General features: G+C 53.7%; 1 protein-coding gene across 8 annotated transcripts; it reads left to right on the top strand.

Annotated features, from left to right (window-relative positions):
• Positions 1–10162: 10162 nt before the first annotated feature.
• On the top strand, positions 10163–18533 carry NFKB2 (nuclear factor kappa B subunit 2). Of its 8 annotated transcripts, none has more exons than XM_010356167.2 (23): positions 10163–10648; positions 11921–12013; positions 12285–12366; positions 12482–12522; positions 12762–12860; positions 12937–13088; positions 13344–13450; positions 13544–13702; positions 14000–14104; positions 14233–14318; positions 14400–14538; positions 14749–14874; positions 15309–15518; positions 15598–15739; positions 16102–16216; positions 16300–16513; positions 16676–16845; positions 16967–17069; positions 17199–17350; positions 17468–17537; positions 17752–17924; positions 18057–18168; positions 18264–18533. In XM_010356167.2, the coding sequence occupies exons 2-23, from the start codon at positions 11993–11995 to the stop codon at positions 18383–18385; spliced, it is 2700 nt and encodes an 899-aa protein (XP_010354469.1). In that variant the 5' UTR covers positions 10163–10648; positions 11921–11992; the 3' UTR covers positions 18386–18533. The 8 variants fall into 8 exon arrangements, with proteins under 8 accessions (XP_010354469.1, XP_010354467.1, XP_030797061.1 ...); XM_010356165.2 differs by having other exon boundaries at positions 10168–10648; positions 18261–18533; XM_030941201.1 differs by having other exon boundaries at positions 10626–10822; positions 18261–18533.

The raw sequence follows: 18533 nt of genomic DNA, 5'->3' as shown, positions 1-18533 counted from the left end.
CACCACCCCCCTCCCCCACCCCGCCAGATGCTAGGCCTGGGGTCAGGATTCCTTCACCGCTGCTGACCCCTGCCCTGCCACAGGGTGCACCCTTGTCATCACAGGTGTGCCTAGGGGCTTGGGCAGTGGCTCGGACAATTGTCATCTTCCCTAACTGTTCCAAGGGAGACACATGAGACAACCTGTCCTGGGTGAGAGGGAAGAGGAGTGAGGGCTGAGTTGTAGTTATTCATAAGTCTTCTCTCAGACGCGTCTCACCATCCAAGAGTGCAAAACAGCCCTTGGGGTTTCAGATGAGCCCAAGAGTTCGAGGCTGCAGTGAGATTGTGCCACTGTACTTGAACCCCTCTCTGTCATCCAGGCTGGAATGCAGTGGCACAATCATAGCTCACTGCAGCCTCAAACTCTTGGGTTCAAGCAATCCTCTCACATCAGCCTCCCAAGTATCTGAGACTAAGGTGTGCACCCCTACACTTGGCTAGTTTTTTGTGTATTTTTTGTAAAGACGGGGTCTCACCATGTTGCCCAGACTGGTCTTAAACTCCTGGGCTGAAATGATCTTCTTGCCTCGGCCTTCCAAAGAGCTGGGATTACAGACATGAGCCACTGCACCCGGCCCTGGGAAGGATATCTTGCCCACAGCTGCAGTCATGGGTTTGGGGCCCAGGGCATTCATTTTGACCCCAAACTGAAGAGGGGTAACTTTTCCTGGCCCCACAAACCTCAAACCTCACTCACTGCAGCATGATTACAGGATCCCTTCTCCTCCTTTCCCTTGGCATCAGGGTAATACAGGTGCGAGTGTATACGGGCAGGCTGTGTGGCCCCTGCAGGGTGGAGGTGCTATGGGTGTGTGATACTGTGAAATAGATATTTGGTCTTCACCCCATTTCCTGGCATAACTCTTAAAATCCTTAAAATCTCCAAAGTGATGTCCTTTGATATATGATTGACTGACAGCTGGCAGCCCCTATGTAGCTTCTGGATGGGGGCTGGTCACCAAAGCAGAATTAAAGGGTTGGAACTTTCAGCCTCAGCCCCCAACCTCCAGGGAGGGAAGAGGTACTGAAGGTTAAGTTGATCACCAGTGTCCAGTGGTTTAATGAACCGTGCCTATGTAATGAAGCTTCCCTAAAAACCCAAAAGGGCAGGGTTTGGAGAGCTTCCAGATAGCTGAATATGTGGAGGCTTACAGGAAGGTAAACAAGAGTGCATCCTGTGCCCAGAGGGTGGCGCACCACAGCTCCATGTGGACATCACTCCCAGGCTCTGGACCTTTTCAGACCTCACCCTATGTATGTCTTCATGGCTGGTTATTTGTATCCTTTATAATATTCCCTGTAGTAAACTGGTAAGTGTGTTTCCTTGAGTTCTGTGAGCTGCTCTAGCAAACTAGTTGAACCCAAACACAAGAAGAGGGTCATGCGGAGCCCAATTTATAGCTGGTCAGTAAGAAACACAGGAAAAACCACCTGGGACTTAACAATTGGCATCAGAAGTGGAAGCAATGACCAGGCACCATGGCACATGCCTGTAATCCCAGCACTTTCAGAGGCGAGGCAGAAGGATCCCTTGAGACCAAGAGTTCAAGACCAGCCTGTGCAACATAGCCAGACCCTGTCTCTATTTAAAAAAAAAAAAAAAAAAAAAAAATGGCATTTTTTTAAAGAAGTAGAGTACAGTCTTGGGGAATGAGCCCTCAACCTATGGGACCTGGCACTATTACCAGTTAGCGTCAGAATTGAATTGGAGGCCACCCAGCTGGTGTCCACTATAGAGCTGATTGCTCGCCTGGTGTGTGGGGGTTTTCCCACACACACACGTTTGGTCACAGAAGTCTTCTGTGGTGATTGTTTTTGAGTGAGAAAATAGAAACACTTTGAATGTGTTTTCCCCTCCCATGGTGGGAAACAAAATTCTGGGTATTAAGCTTTCCCAATGAAGCATCCACATCATCTTGGCTTCTTCCTCCACAATGGTGCCTTCCCTTCCCTGGGGCACAGAGAAGAGTGTGGCCCTGTTGTACTTCCAGCTGGCCTCCATTACAGAGAGTTAAGGGCACTCACCCCCTGCACTGGGGCCCAGCGGGCAGTATGATTCTCCAGCACCAGGCTTCCCTTTGCTCAGCACATCCACATGGCTGGGCATTTGGACCTGTGCAGCGCCTCCCTCAGTGTAGAAAAAGGCACCTCAGAAGTGGGAACAACCTGATGTGGAAAAATACTGATATGAAACCGGAAGCTCTTAGGCTAATTTCTCCCTCTTCCTTCTTCCTCAAGTCCAGGCCATGCCTGATTTGCATACTAACCAGAAGACTTGCCCAACCCTGCCCCTGGAAAAATTAGGAGGGGCAGAAAGCCCTGTGTGTGTGCAGAAAAGCCTGCATCTACAGCCAGCTAGATGCTGGGGCATTTGGCTTCAAGTATGGTGTCTCTGTTCTCCCATCTGAGCCCCACGAGCTCTGCCTTTAGAAGCTTCCATGTGTTTCCCTATGGGAGAAATAGTGTTGACTGCTGCAAATAAGTCTGAAGGCCACCCTATGAACAAAGAAACAGGACAGCTCTAATGTCCCTTATAAAACCAATCTCAAAAATTAGGAAAGAAGTGGGAATAGGAGTAGAGCGGGGTGCGGTGGCTCATGCCTGTAATCCTAGCACTTTGGGAGGCTGAGGCAGGAGGATTGCTTGCCCAGGAGTTCAAGACCATGCACCTGTGGCCCAGCTACTCGGGAGGCTGAGGCAGGAGGGCTGCTTGAGCCTGGGAGGTCAAAGCTGCAGTGAGCTATGATGGTGCCACTGTACTCCAGCCTGGCAACCGAGCAAGACTCTGTCTCAAAAAAAAAAAAAAAAAAAAAAAAAAAAAAAAAAAAGCTGGAGCAATTGCAAACTGGCCCTCTCCCTGCTGGGAAGCAAAGAAAAACATTTGCTGGAAGTTGCATTCTGTTATTAAAAAGTAGCTGAGGCCAGGTGTGGTGGCTCACACCTGTAATCCCAGTACTTTGGGAGGCTAGAGCAGGAGGATCACTTGAAGCCAGGAGTTTGAGATCAGCCTGGGCAACATAGTGAGACCCCGTCTCTATTTTTTAAAAGATTTCAAAAATATATTTAAAAAACAGAAGACCAGCTCATATGCGTGATTTGTATTGTGGACAATATTGTCTCTCAGAAAGCAAAGGAAGCTGCAAGAGGAACTAATAAGTAAGCCTTAATTCTGACAAACAAACAAGAATGGCTTGGTGATGTGGAAGTAACCAAACCTTGGGGAAAAGTAATAGCATAGTCTGGAGGGAAATGCTGGTCTTAATGGACATCTCCCATCAGAAATCCAGGATGGCAGATAAAGCCAGGAGGAAAGGCAGAGACGGTTCCATGACCTAAGACCCTAACATAGAGAACTGGCATTGCTAGAGCACCTGTATGTGTCAGTATTGAGTGCCTTGCTCAAACATTTTATTTTTATTTAATGTGAGGAGGGGGATTTTGTGTTTTTTGTGTTTTGTTTTGTTTTTCTGAGACAGAGTCTCACTCTGTCACTCAGGCTAGAGTGCAGTGGTGTAATCTTGTCTCACTGCAACCCCTGCCTCTTGGGTTCAAGCAATTTTTGTGCTTCAGCCTCCCAAGAAGCTGGGATTACAGGCGTGTACCACCACAACTGGCTAATGTTTTTGTTTGTTTGTTTGTTTTTAGACGGAGTCTCTTTCTGTCACCAGGCTGGAGTGCAGTGGCATGATCTCAGCTCACTGCAACCTCCGCCTCTGGGTTCAAGCGATTCTCCTGCCCCAGCCTCCTGAGTAGCTGGGATTACAGGCGCGTGCTATCACGCCGGACTAATTTTTGTATTTTTAGTAGAGACGGGGTTTCACCATGTTGATCAGGCTGGTCTCGAACTCCTGACCTCATGATCTGCCCACCTCGGCCTCCCAAAGTGCTAGGATTACAGGCGTGAGCCACTGCACCTAGCACCTGGCTGATGTTTTGTATTTTTAGTAGAGATGGGTTTTCACCATGTTGGCCGGGCTGGTCTCAAACTCCTGGAACTCAGGTAACCCACCCACCTTGGCCTCCCAAAGTGCTGGGATTACAGGTGTGAGCCACTGCACTCGGCTGTTTTTTGTTTTGTTTTTTGAGACAGGGTCTCCCTCTGTTGCCCAGGCTGGAGTGTAGTGGCACAATCACAGCTCACTGCTGCCTTGATGTCCGAAGCTCAAGTGATCCTCCCACCTCAACCTTCAAACAACATTTTAGAGGCATTTTCTGCACTTACAGATGAGACTATATATAGGTTTAGAGGCCAAGTCATGGAATTTAGGGAGCTGGGAATCAAACCCAAGTCAGTGTCACTCTAAACCTCATGTTCTTTGATATGACACTTCTTCCATTCAGAAGTAGTGATGGTGAGGCCAGGTGCAGTGGCTCACACATGTAATCCCAGCACTTTGGGAGGCCGAGGTGGATAGATCACAAGGTAAGGAGATCGAGACCATGCCGGCTAACACGGTGAAACCTGTCTCTACTAAAAATACAAAAAAAATTAGCCAGGCATGGTGGCACACGCCTGTAGTCCCAGCTACTTGGGCGGCTGAGGCAGGAGAATCACTTGAACCCAGGAGGTGGAGTTGCAGTGAGCCAAGACTGTGCCACTGCACTCCAGCCTGGATGATAGTGCGAGCCTCCATCTCAAAAAAAAAAAAAAAAAAATTAGCCAGGCGTGGTGGTGGGCACCTGTAATCTCATCTACTCGGGAGGCTAAGGCAGAAGAATCGCTTGAACCTGGGAGGCACAGGTTTCAGTGAGCCGAGATGGCACCACCACACTCCAGCCTGGGCAAGAGTGCGAGACTGTGTCTCAAAAATAATAAATAAATAAATAAATGTAGTGGTGGTGGTATAGAAACCCTCCAAAGCTAAACACATTTTCTATAGCTTCTCATGTGAAATAAAAGGCTAAGCACCTGAGGAAACAGGTTATTACCTAGTGAGCTCAGAGTTTAGTAGAGTTTATAAAAACTGGAAACAGGCCGGGCGCGGTGGCTCAAGCCTGTAATCCCAGCACTTTGGGAGGCCGAGACGGGCGGATCACGAGGTCAGGAAATCGAGACCATCCTGGCTAACACAGTGAAACCCCGTCTCTACTAAAAAATACGAAAAACTAGCCGGGCGAGGTGGCGGGCGCCTGTAGTCCCAGCTACTCGGGAGGCTGAGGCAGGAGAATGGCGTAAACCCGGGAGGCGGAGCTTGCAGTGAGCTGAGATCTGGCCACTGCACTCCAGCCTGGGTGACAGAGCGAGACTCCATCTCAAAAAAAAAAAAAAAAAATAGAATGAGCTACAATGGGCATTCCTCCCCACCCCGCCACCAAATAGAAAAAAAATACTAGGAACAACAAAAGTTGTGGTTATTGGAGCCATGGGTATTTACCTTTGTTGAGGGCTCACTGGTTGGAAGACAAGTGGCTGTGAATGAGCAGAGCCACTCAGCCCCAGGACTCCCATTGAGAAGGAGCCTGTAATCCCAGCTACTCAGGAGGGTGAGGCAGGAGAATCGCTTGAACCTGGGAGGCAGAGGTTGCAGTGAGCCGAGATTGTGCCACTGCACTCTAGCCTGGGTAACAGAGTGAGACTCTGTCTCAAAAAAAAACAAATAGGCCGGGTACAGTGGCTCATGCCTGTAATCCCAGCACTTTGAGAGGCTGAGGTGGGCAGATCACGAGGTCAGGAGTTCAAGACCAGCCTGACCAACATGGTGAAACCCCGTCTCTACTAAAAATATAAAAATTAGCTGGGCGTGGTGGTGGGCACCTGTAATCCCAGCTACTTGGGAGGCTGAGGCAGGAGAATTGCTTGAAACTGGAAAGCGGAGGTTGCAGTGAGCTGAGATCACGCCACCACACTCCAGCCTGGGCAACAGAGTGAGACTCTGTCTCAAAAAATAATAATAATTAAAAAAAATAAGTAAAAGGAAAAATTATTGATACCCCCTATAAATCTGCTCCTCTCTTGGTGTGCCCCACATCACTAAAGGACAATTCCATTCTTTTTTATGCCAAAACCCCCTCTTTTCTCACATCCTACATCTAATCCTCAGCAAGTCTTGTTAATTCTATCTTTAAACCTATCTAGAATTGCGATTACTTCCCACCACCTTTATCATCCACTAGCACCCAAGCCTCAGCCACTGTCTATTGGACTACTGGTCTCCCTCCTTCCTCCAAGGTCCTTGCATTCGATGGTCTTTACACAGCAGCTAAATGGATCCTTATTTGTTTGTTTGAGACGGTCTCGCTCTGTTGCCCAGGCTGGAGTACAGTGGTGCAATTTAGGCTCACTGCAATCTTCACCTCCTGGGCTCATGTAATTCTCTGACCTCAGACTCCTGAGTAGCTGGGAATACAGATGCATGCCACCACACCCAGCTAATCTTTGCATTTTTTGTAGAGAAGGGATTTTACCATGTTACCCAGGCTGGTCTCAAACTCATGGGCTCAAGCAATCCACCTGCCTCGGCCTCTCAGAGTGCTGGGATTACAGGCATGCAGCCCAAATGGATCCTTTTAAGACACGTTATACCCTAGCCTGGACAACACAGCAAGACCCTGTCTCAAAAAAAAAAATCTAAAAGCTAAAAAAACTAGGCTGGGCAATGGACCTCACATTGAGAGGTCAATGTGGGCAGATCACTTGAGCGCAGGAGTTTGAGACCAGCCTAGGCAAAATGGTGAAACTCGTCTCTACAAAAAAATGCAAAAATTAGCTGGGCCTGGTGGCAGGCACCTGTAGTCCTAGCTACTCAGGAGGCTAAGGTGGGAGGATCGCTTGAGCCCAGGAGTTTGAGGTTGCAGTGAGCTATGACCACGCCACTGCACACCACTCTGAGTAACAGAGTGAGAGCCTCTCTCAAAAAAAAAAAAAAAAAAAAGATACATTATGCAATTTTCACTCCACTGCTCAGAACTCTCTCACAGCTTTCCATCTTGATCAGAACAAAACCCAAAGTTATTACTTTATTCCACCTACTAACCTTCTTGCTGTTCCTCAAATATGCCAAACACTTGTATCAGAGCTTGGCCCTACTGTTCCCTCCACCTGGAACGCTCTTTCTCCAGATATTCCCCATGACTCACTCCCTCACTTTTTTAAGTCATTGTTTAATTGTTACTTCATCAGAGAGTCCTGCTTTGACTGATATCTAGAAAATCCTTGTCACTGTCTAATCCCTTACCTACTTAATTTTTCTCTGTAGCACTTATTACCAACTGATATATATCTGTTGGAGTTTTGTCTGCAAGCAGTGGTGGTGTTTAATGGAGTGGGCTCTCACTATTTATCGGTAAATGAATGGAATAAATTTGTGGTGCATCCGCTCTGGGCTAGGCGTTGTGTTAGGGCTGGGTGTAGAAACAGATGATCATTAGGATGAAAATTAGTGAAACATGCAATGAAGAAGTTTGTTTGTTTGTTTTTTTTTTTTTTTGAGATGGAGTCTCACTCTGTTTTCCAGGCTGGAGCGCAGTGGCATGATCTCAGCTCACTGCAACCTCCACCTCCCAGATTCAAATGATTCTCCTGCCTCAGCCTCCCTAGTAGCTGGGATTACAGTTGCCCACCACCACATCCAGCTAATTTTTATACTTTTAGTAGGAACAGGGTTTCACCATGTTGGCCAGGCTGGTCTCGAACTCCTGACCTCAAGCGATCCACCCGCCTTGGCCTCCCAAAGTGCTGGGATTATAGGTGTGAGTCACTGTGCCCAGCCTAACAAAGAGGTTTCTTAAGCCCAGATAGATGAGGCTCTAGCAAATGACAAGCTATTTTGAGTTAGTTTAAAATCTCCAGGCTAACATGCATTAGGAATTGTTGAATCTGACAGAGGGGCACATGGGAGCTCATTATACTATTCTCTCCACTCTTCTTTTTTTGAGACAGCGTCTGTCTGTCACCCAGCCTGGATGGAGCGCGGTGGCACGAACATGGCTCACAGCAGCCTCAACTTCCTGGGCTCGAGCAATCCTCCCACCTTAGCCTTCCAAGTAGCTAGGACTACAGGCACTCACCATCACATCTGGCTAACTTAAGTAGAGATGAGGTCTCCCTATGTTGCCAGGGTGATCTCAAACTCCTGAGCTCAAGTGATCCGCCTGCCTCGGCCTCCCAAAGTGAAAATCTTTGTATGTTTGAAATGTTCGCTAATAAAGGCCTTCTTTTTTTAATCTTTAGATAAGTTACGGCTTAGACTCTTGCAACTAAAATAGCTCAACCCTTAGGGGTGCTTTTAGAGATGTTGTGGAGACTCAAAGAATCCATGCCAATTTTGGTGGCAATTTGTGAGCACTTTGAAAGGATAGACGTGATCAGTGGTAACCAGCACAGGTTTACTAAGTTAGAGTATACCAAGCTGAATTTCCTCCATTTTAAATTTTATTTTTAAATTTTTATTTATTTATTTAGAGACCTAGTTATGAGACTGGCTAAGTTTTATATTTTTTGAGACGGGGTTTCACCATGTTGCCAAGGCTGGTCTCGGACTCCTGGGCTCAAATGATCCACAAGCCTTGCTTCCCAAAGTGCTGAGATTACAAGTGTGGGCCACCATGTCTGGCCTTAGTCCATTTTAAATAGGGTTAGGAATCTGACTTACCAGAGAAATGTAGTAGACAACATATCTGGATTTCAGCAAATTGTTTGGCAGAATCTTATGATATTTGTTTGAGAGGCCCACAGTAAGGTGGAAAGGGCTGCTTTGTTTTATATAAATTTAGGGGAAAGAGCTTCATCCTGGAGTCAACAGATTGGGTTTGAATCCTGGCTCTGCCCCTTCCTAGCTGTGTGTTTGGTTACTCCACCTCTTGAGCTTTGATTTCTTCATCAGTAAAGGTAATATTCACCTCCTAGGGTTGTTGGGAGGGAGAATGAGAACTTCTAAAGTACTCGAACCTAGTGCCTGGGACACTATATTTGCAGGCAAGATGAAGGGGGGTGCGGAAGTAATAGGAAACAGCCCAAATCAAGAGCCATAATAGTCTCTCTTTACTTAGTGCCAGTGCAGGCCTGTGATTCTGTTCTTAAAAACGTCTGGGGCAAGCTGCAGGAAAGATCCGAGATAGCCTATGTTCTACCATAAGCCTAAGGGAGGAGGACTCCAGGCATGGAGATTACTCATGGCACCTCCTAAGGAGAAACGCTACTGACCAGAGAGAGGTCCAGTCATGTACTCGGTACTTGGTGAATTCCTGTCCTGACCTCACTGCCTCTAGAAGTGTTCAGGTGGAAACTGGAAGGTCTATAAGAGGCAATTTGGCAGGACACAGTGGCTCACGTCTGTAATCCAAGCATTTTGGAAGGCCAAAGTAGGAGGACCACTTAAGCCCAGGAGTTTAAGACTAGCCTAGGAAAAGTAGTGAGATCCATCTCCACTAAAAATTTAAAAATTTGCCAGGTGTGGTGGTGTGTACCTGTAGTCCCAGCTACTCAGGAGAATGAGAGAATCGGTGCACCCCAGAGTTCGAGGTGGCAGTGAGCCATGATCGCGCCACTGTACTCCAGGCCTGGGCGACAGAGCAAGACACTGTCTCAAAAACATAAATAAATAAAATAGGCCGTGTGCGGTGGCTCACGACTGTAATCCTAACGTTTTGGAAGGCGGAGGTCAGCGGATCACCTGAGGTAAGGAGTTCGAGACCAGCCTGACCAACATGGTGAAACCCCCCCCAACTCTACTAAAAATACATAAATTAGCCGGGCTTGGTGGTAGGCACCTGTAATCCCAGATACTCGGGAGGCTGCGGCAGGAGAATGGTTTGAATCCAAGAGGCAGAGGTTGCAGTGAGCCAAAATCGCCTCACTGCATTCCAGTCTGAGACTAAAAAAAAGAGGCGATTTCCCACATCGGTGGAAATTTGAGCTGTTTAAACTCTGGATGCCTTTTTCAGTTCTAATATTCCGGATCTCCGTGGTGGATAAACAATTTCCCTTCTCCTGCGCAGAGCTCCTGAGTCCTGGCCCGCTGGGAACCTGCCACTTCTATAAAAGTCCGAGGTCCGGACTGTTTCTCCCGGAACCCTGAGTATGACGAGACGGAGCGAGAGAGGGGCCCAGGCCGAATGGAGTCTCCTCGCAGCCCCATGAAGGCCGCCAGAGGGCGCCCGGGACCGACCGCAAAAGCAATTTCCTTCCTCTTCCGCTAACTTCCCGGCAGCGCGCAGCTCAGGGTGGGGGCCCCGAGGGCTGGGGCCGCCGGCTTCCCCCTGGGGTTCCCCCGCTTCGGAGAAAGTCAAGCGTTAGGCGCAGCCAAAGCCGAGCTGCAGCGGAAGCTCCCGGCCCAGGGTGGCGCTGGGTCAGCAGGTACCTTCTCGGCGGTCCCCTAGCCGGCCGAACTCGCGCCTGGTGGCCTGTCGCCCCGCTCCCTGCCCTGAGTGAGCCTGTCCCCTCTCAGGGGCGCGCCCGAGTCGCTCCGGGTTGGCTGCGCCAGAGTTAAACTTTCAGCCAATGAAAAAGGGCGCGAGGCGTGACGCACGGAAACGTCATGGGAATTCCCCCCTCCGGGGGGCCGAGAAGGGGCTTTCCCGGCCCCGAGCCCTGCTGGCCCGCGAGGTGTCGCGACCGGTCCCAGGTGGGTCGGGCGCGGAGAGAAGCCGCAACCGGAGCCGCCGCCACGGTGAGTGGCTGGATTCAGACCCCTGGGTGGCCGGGACAAGAGAAGAGCGGGAGGAGGGCCTTTAGCGGACAGCGCCCGGGGCTGGAGAGCAGCAGCTGCACACATCCGGAAAGGGCGCGCAGGCAACGACACTCGGATCCACGTCGACATCCTTGTACAAAGACACACGGACCCGTACGTACACCTGTACCTGTACTGGCGCACACACGGCAGCGTCCGTGCAGTCGCACTCGCACACACATGCACACGGAGACGTGCCCACCGGTGCACTGGTGCCTGCACCCACACCCTTAACGCACAAACTCAAGATACGCTCACCCGTGTCTGTACATCAAGACAGGCGCTGACACACACCCACACTGAGAAGCTCGGGACTCACCTGTCTACACACATGCTCGCTTGCACACTCATGTTGACGCCATGGACTCACAACATGCACCCAAGCACTAGAGCCGAAACACACTTGTGGAGCTGTGATGGAGACACACGCTTGTATTGGGTGGAGAGCGTGCAGAGGTCTCCCTGTCGCCTGCGTGCCCAGAGCCGGTGCGGTGTGGCACCAGCTGCTGTTGCGAGGTTTGGGAGAGAGAGAAAAGAGGAGCCGGAGGAGGAGACACTTTTCCCGCGGCCCCAGAATCGTGTTCTCGGGGCAGAACCCCGGGGCCTCCCACGGGAAAGAGCCCCCGCCTACAGGCTGTTCGAAGGGGAGGCCGTCAGACAGCAGGAATGTCCCCCCAAAAGCCCCCGGGGTTTATCAGCCGTGGCCTCCCTCCTGGCAGAAATTCCCAAGGTTGCTCCAGACCGGGGGAGGGGAGCAGGAGGCGGACTTGGCCCCAGACTGCCAACCTCCCCACGGCCGTGAAGGACTCTCCTGTTCCCTGCCCTGGAGGGAAGAGGGGGCTTAACCCCCACCGCGGCTCCCCTGATTTTCCTCTTCCTCTACCGGCTGAAAAGCAGCGGGAACCCGCAGACTGGCGAGGGCCTCCCGCCCCTCCCGTCGTGAGGGCGGGGCCAGTGGCGTCATTTCCAGGCCCGCCCCCTCCGGCCCCGCCTCCCCTTGGTATTTTCGGGACTTTCCTAAGCTGCTCTAACTTTCCTGCCCCTTCCCCGGCCAAGCCCAACTCCGGATCTCGCTCTCCACCGGATCTCACCCGCCACACCCGGACGGGCGGCTGGAGGAGGTCGGACCCTCCCCCAAATCTGGGCCCCCATCTCCCGCCCACCCCCATTTAGATCTGACCCCCTCCCCCACGCCACTCCTCCCAACTTTAGGCGGGCGCCTAAAATTCTGGGAAGCAGAACCTGGCCGGAGCCACTAGACAGAGCCGGGCCTAGCCCAGAGACATGGAGAGTTGCTACAACCCAGTGAGTCATGCTGCCTGCCCCTGACCCAGCCGGCCGCCCCCCGTGTCTGTCCACCTGTCTGCCCGAGCCCCCTCTGCTGCCTTACACCTGCATGCTCGCAGATGCTCTCAGCCTACCAGTCTGTCCATCTGTCTACAACTCTGCCTCCAAAAGGAGCTTTCTCTTGGGCCTGAGGAGGAGGGGGAGTGACCACTGAGGACTTGGAGATGGGAGGTGGGGCAGTGGGGGGCGCTGAGAGTTGGATGCCACCCCCAGTCTGTCTCCAAACCAGGGTCTGGATGGCATTATTGAATATGATGATTTCAAATTGAACTCCTCCATTATGGAACCCAAGGAGCCAGCCCCAGAGACAGGTCAGTAAGTTCACTAACCTCCTCTAGTCCTAAAGGTAGGGGGAGGGAGAGCATGTGGCTTCTGCCTGGGGGAAGGCTGGGAGAACGTGGCTCAGCAAGGTCTCCCTGTCCCCAGCTGATGGCCCCTACCTGGTGATCGTGGAACAGCCTAAGCAGGTGAGTAAGCAAAAGGGAGGGTGTGGAATGGCTTCAGCTTTGGGGACAAATGGGGTAGTGGTAGCTGGCAGGCCATGGAGGAGCCATTGCCCAAGGAGGCCACAGGGGATTGGATGGTCACTGCTGCTGATCAGAGTGCTGTAGTTGTGGTTCAGAGCAGATACTACCAGGCACTGTGGTCACTGCTGGCTGGGGTGGTCTTCCCTGATCACAATACTACTCTGCCCTTGGACCTTCAGAGAGGCTTCCGATTTCGATATGGCTGTGAAGGCCCCTCCCACGGAGGACTGCCCGGTGCCTCCAGTGAGAAGGGCCGAAAGACCTATCCCACTGTCAAGGTGAGCCAGGATGGTGCTGGAGGGTTGGCTAAGTGGACAGCACGCCCAAGGCCCTGACAGTCCCTGCCTCTCCTAGATTTGTAACTACGAGGGACCAGCCAAGATCGAGGTAGACCTGGTAACACACAGTGACCCACCTCGTGCTCATGCCCACAGTCTGGTGGGCAAGCAATGCTCGGAGCTGGGGATCTGCGCCGTTTCTGTGGGGCCCAAGGACATGACTGCCCAGTAGGTGCCCTCTACCCCTGGCCCCCACTGGTATGCCCCTCACTCTCTGCCAGTCCTAAGCCCCAGCCCACCTCCATGAGCTTAGCATCTGACCAAGGGGAGAGAGGTAGGTTGGCCTCAAACCCAAGGGCCCAAGTAGAAACTCCAATAGCTTCCTTGAGGAAGTAGGGCTGAGCTGAGCCCTGACAATGGGAAAGGCACCTCAGGAAGAAAGAACTGCACAGCCAAAGGCCTCCGATTCTCCCATCTCCTCAGATTTAACAACCTGGGTGTCCTGCACGTGACTAAGAAGAACATGATGGGAACTATGATACAAAAACTTCAGAGGCAGCGGCTCCGCTCTAGGCCCCAGGGCCTTACGGGTATGGGTGCGGTGAGGGGAGGGTCATGGGAGGTGCTCATGGAAGGAGCAGGGAGGGAGAAGCTCAGGGGTCACACATGTACCCACTGCCCAGAGGCCGAGCAGCGGGAGCTGGAGCAGGAGGCCAAAGAACTGAAGAAGGTGATGGATCTGAGTATAGTGCGGCTGCGCTTCTCTGCCTTCCTTAGAGCTAGTGATGGCTCCTTCTCCCTGCCCCTGAAGCCAGTCATCTCCCAGCCCATCCATGACAGCAGTGAGTATCCTGACTGCCTGGGGTGCCAGGCCTGGTGGCAGAGGTGGCAAGAGGGGTGACCTTAAGCTGTGGAATCAAACAGGCCCGGGTTTCAGAACCTGGCCCTGTCACATAGATGCTGAGTGATCCTGAGCAAGTCATTTCCTCCTCCTGAAGCTTCTGTCTTTAGTAAATGCGAATATTGGGTGGTTCCTGCAGCTCCAGGGGTTGCTAAGAAAAGGAATACAGAGCACCCAGCTCCTTAAATGTGGCCATGGCTATTGCTTCATCTCAGCTAATCCATATCCCACCCCATAGAGTCTCCGGGGGCATCAAACCTGAAGATTTCTCGAATGGACAAGACAGCAGGCTCTGTGCGGGGTGGTGATGAAGTTTATCTGCTTTGTGACAAGGTGCAGAAAGGTGAGACTGGAGCCCAGGCTGGGCGCCAAGGACATCGAGTATAAGACTGGGGCCAGAGAAGCTCTAGGGTAAAATTTAGCCCCGGAGATCCCACCGGGGCTGCGGCCAAGCTTCCGTTTTCCTTGTAGATGACATTGAGGTTCGGTTCTATGAGGATGATGAGAATGGATGGCAGGCCTTTGGGGACTTCTCTCCCACAGATGTGCATAAACAGGTACCCAGGGCTAGGGCCCGGGCTGGGGGCTAAATTAGGCTAAGGACTCACTGACACCCTGTGTCTCCCTGCACCCCCCAGTATGCCATTGTGTTCCGGACACCCCCCTATCACAAGATGAAGATTGAGCGGCCCGTAACAGTGTTCCTGCAACTGAAACGCAAGCGAGGAGGGGACGTGTCTGATTCCAAACAGTTCACCTATTACCCTCTGGTGGAAGGTGGAGCTGGGCTGAGGACCCCAGGGGGATGGTGGGGGGCCAGGCTGGGCTAGAAGGTCCCAAGAGCTAGATGTGGGCATGCATGAGCCAAGTCAGGAGTGTGGAGGGTCCGAGGAGGTGCTTTCTAGGAGCCAGCCTGAGGGCTCTTCTGGGAAGGGCCCCTGAGGCATGACAATAATTGGGCTCAATCTCATTTTCCTCTGCCCCCAGACAAGGAAGAGGTGCAGCGGAAGCGGAGGAAGGCCTTGCCCACCTTCTCCCAGCCCTTCGGGGGTGGCTCCCACATGGGTGGAGGCTCTGGAGGTGCAGCTGGGGGCTATGGAGGAACTGGAGGAGGTGAGGGGGTGCTGATGGAGGGAGGGGTAAAGGCAAGAGAAGCTGTGGAGGAAAAAAACCAGGGAGAGGCCGGGCGTGGTGGCTCACACCTGTAATCCCAGAACTTTGGGAGGCCAAGGCAGGCGGATTACCTGAGATCAGGAGTTCGAGACCAGCCTGGCCAACAGGGTGAAACCTCGTCTGTACTAAAAATACAAAAATTAGCTGGGCATGGTGGCAGGTGCCTGTAATCCCAGCTACTCGGGAAGCTGAGGCTGGAGAATCGCTTGAACCCGGGAGACAGAGGTTGCAGTGAGCCGAGATCGCACCGCTGCACTCCAGGCTGGGCAATAAGAGCAAAACTCCATCTCAAAAAAAAAAAAAAAAACAAAAATAAAAAAACTGGGAGAGTCCTGGCTGGTGCCTGCTTCCCACAGCCCTGCCTGTACCCACAGGTGGCAGCCTCGGTTTCTTCCCCTCCTCCCTGGCCTACAGCCCCTACCAGACCGGCACGGGCCCCATGGGCTGCTACCCGGGAGGCGGGGGCGGGGCGCAGATGGCCGCCTCGGTGCCCGGCAGGGACTCCGGGGAGGAAGCCGCGGAGCCGAGCGCCCCCTCCAGGACCCCCCAGTGCGAGCCGCAGGCCCCGGAGATGCTGCAGCGAGGTACGGCCTCCGGGGCACGGACGGTCGGGGCGCTGGGGCTGAGGACCCAGCCCTGACCCACGCCCTCTGTCGCCCCCAGCCCGAGAGTACAACGCGCGACTGTTCTGCCTGGCGCAGCGCAGCGCTCGGGCCCTACTCGATTACGGCGTCACCGCGGACGCGCGCGCGCTGCTGGCGGGACAGCGCCACCTGCTGACGGCGCAGGACGAGAACGGAGACACGTAGGCAACAGAGGGCCTGGCGGACGCGGCGTGGGGGTGGGGGCAGAAAAGGGACCGGCACAGAGTCGGGCCCTGCAGTTTTCGGACACGCCAGGCTTCAAGTCCGGCCTCGCTGTTCACCAGCTCTGTTCAAGATGCTTGGTCTCTCCAAACTTCAGTTTTGTCGACCATGCAAGGGGTACAGTTATAGCACTTACCTACCTCAAAAGGTGCTGGGAAACGTTAAGTGCAGACACAGAGATGCCCTGGGCCACGTGCTGGGTTCCATGGGCCCCAGCGAGGGAGTCTATGAAGGCGGTGGGGCTTTGAGAGCGAAGGATGCTCTGAGTGACTGGGCCAGACTCTCGCTCCCCAACCCCCAGACCGCTGCACTTGGCCATCATCCATGGGCAGACCAGTGTCATTGAGCAGATAGCCTATGTCATCCACCACGCCCAGCACCTTGGCGTCGTCAACCTCACCAACCACCTGCACCAGGTGCGGGGGCGCCTACTGGGGAGGTGGGAGGGGTTGGAAGGCAGGTGGGTCTCGGGCCTGGCTCACCCTGCTTTCATCCCCAGACGCCCCTGCACCTGGCGGTGATCACCAGGCAGACGAGTGTGGTGAGCTTTCTGCTGCGGGTGGGTGCAGACCCAACTCTGCTGGATCGGCATGGAGACTCAGCCATGCATCTGGCGCTGCGGGCAGGCACTGGTGCCCCTGAGCTGCTGCGTGCACTGCTTCAGAGTGGAGCTCCTGCTGTGCCCCAGCTGTTGCATATGCCTGACTTTGAGGGTGAGCTCCCCATCTCACCTGACTAGGGGTCAGGTGGGGACCAGGGAGGGTATCTGGCCAGTGCCCAGAATGGACTATGAGGTGTCAAGGTTGAATGGTCAGGGCTGGCCCAGGAACCGCCTTAAGGGTCATAGCTGCAGATTGAGTATCCTGCATCCTTAGGACTGTATCCAGTACACCTGGCGGTCCGAGCCCGAAGCCCTGAGTGCCTGGATCTGCTGGTGGACAGTGGGGCTGAAGTGGAGGCCACAGAACGGCAGGGGGGGCGAACAGCCTTGCATCTAGCCACCGAGATGGAGGAGCTGGGGTTGGTCACCCATCTGGTCACCAAGGTGGGACTGAGGATTGTGGAAGGAGTGGGACCAAGGGTGGTGGAGGGGCCAAAGATGGTGAAGCAGGGGCTGGCTAGGGGGACCATGCTGTGGTGTCAACCCTTGCTGCTCGCACCCCCAGCTCCGGGCCAACGTGAATGCTCGCACCTTTGCGGGAAACACACCCCTGCACCTGGCAGCTGGACTGGGGTATCCGACCCTCACCCGCCTCCTTCTGAAGGCTGGTCAGTCTCACCCTCAGGGGCACTTGGACAGGGTGAGGGGAAGGGAAAGAGGTGCCTCCTGGTCCTCCCACTTTGCAGTCCTTAATGTGGGCCCCACCAAACCTCCCCATGACGGCCTCCCTCTCCCAGGTGCTGACATCCATGCTGAAAACGAGGAGCCCCTGTGCCCGCTGCCTTCACCCCCTACCTCTGATAGCGACTCGGACACTGAAGGGCCTGAGAAGGACACCCGAAGCAGCTTCCGGGGCCACACGCCTCTTGACCTCACTTGCAGCACCAAGGTGAGGCCAGCCTGGAACTAGAAGTGCTCTGAGTGACGGGGTCCAGAGTATCTGGACTTAAAGACACGGGCTTAAGGACGGGGTGGGAGGTAGTCAGAGCGGCGGCTGTCTCCCCAGGTGAAGACCTTGCTGATAAATGCTGCTCAGAATACCATGGAGCCACCCCTGACCCCGCCCAGCCCTGCAGGTGAGGAGCATCAAGCATCCCCAGCCCAGCTCCTCACACAGGTCTCTTCTCCTTCAGGACCCTCTGAAGGAGGCCTCCCTTTCTCTACCCTCAGCCCCGTCCATCACCCCTCGTGGTCCTGTCTGTCGCTTACCTTGGGAGAAAGGCAGTGTTCAGGTGTCCATGTCCCCACCCAACTCTGGAGGTAAATGACATGTCTATGTGTCCCCCTCAGGGCCGGGACTGTCACTTGGTGACACAGCTCTGCAGAACCTGGAGCAGCTGCTAGATGGGCCAGAAGCCCAGGGCAGCTGGGCAGAGCTGGCAGAGCGTTTGGGGCTGCGCAGCCTGGTGGACACATACCGACAGACGGCCTCGCCCAGCGGCAGCCTCCTGCGCAGCTATGAGGTGGGTTGGCCTTCGCCCTGCCCCCTTCCTATCCTCCTTTCCCGATCTAAGTCCAGGTGCCTCCTTGGCCCCAGGGCTTCCGAGCATACACCCTAACCATGACTCAGACCTCATCCCTCTGTTTTTTTTTAGCTGGCTGGTGGGGACATGGCAGGTCTGCTGGAGGCCCTGTCTGATATGGGCCTAGAGGAGGGAGTGAGGCTGCTGAGGGGTCCAGAGACCCGAGACAAGCTGCCCAGCACAGGTAAAGGGGCCTCCCTGGAAGGGGGATCTGGGCTTGGAGGGTGGGAGGCCTGAGTCCTTGACTCTCCCATTCCTGTCCCCATTTACCCCCAGCAGAGGTGAAGGAAGACAGTGCATACGGGAGCCAGTCAGTGGAGCAGGAGGCAGAGAAGCTGGGCCCACCCCCTGAGCCACCAGGAGGGCTCTGCCACGGGCACCCCCAGCCTCAGGTGCACTGACTTGCTGCCCGCCCCCACCCCCCTTCCTGGACCCCCTGTACAGTGTCCCCACCTATTTCAAATCTTATTTAACACCCCACACCCACCCCTCAGTTGGGACAAATAAAGGATTCTCATGGGAAGGGGAGGACCCCTCCTTCCCAACTTA

Source organism: Rhinopithecus roxellana, chromosome 11, assembly GCF_007565055.1.
Source record: "Rhinopithecus roxellana isolate Shanxi Qingling chromosome 11, ASM756505v1, whole genome shotgun sequence".
NCBI lineage: Eukaryota > Metazoa > Chordata > Mammalia > Primates > Cercopithecidae > Rhinopithecus > Rhinopithecus roxellana.
The sequence above is the reverse complement of the archived record's forward strand: the minus strand, read 5'-3'. Positions and strand labels throughout refer to the sequence as shown.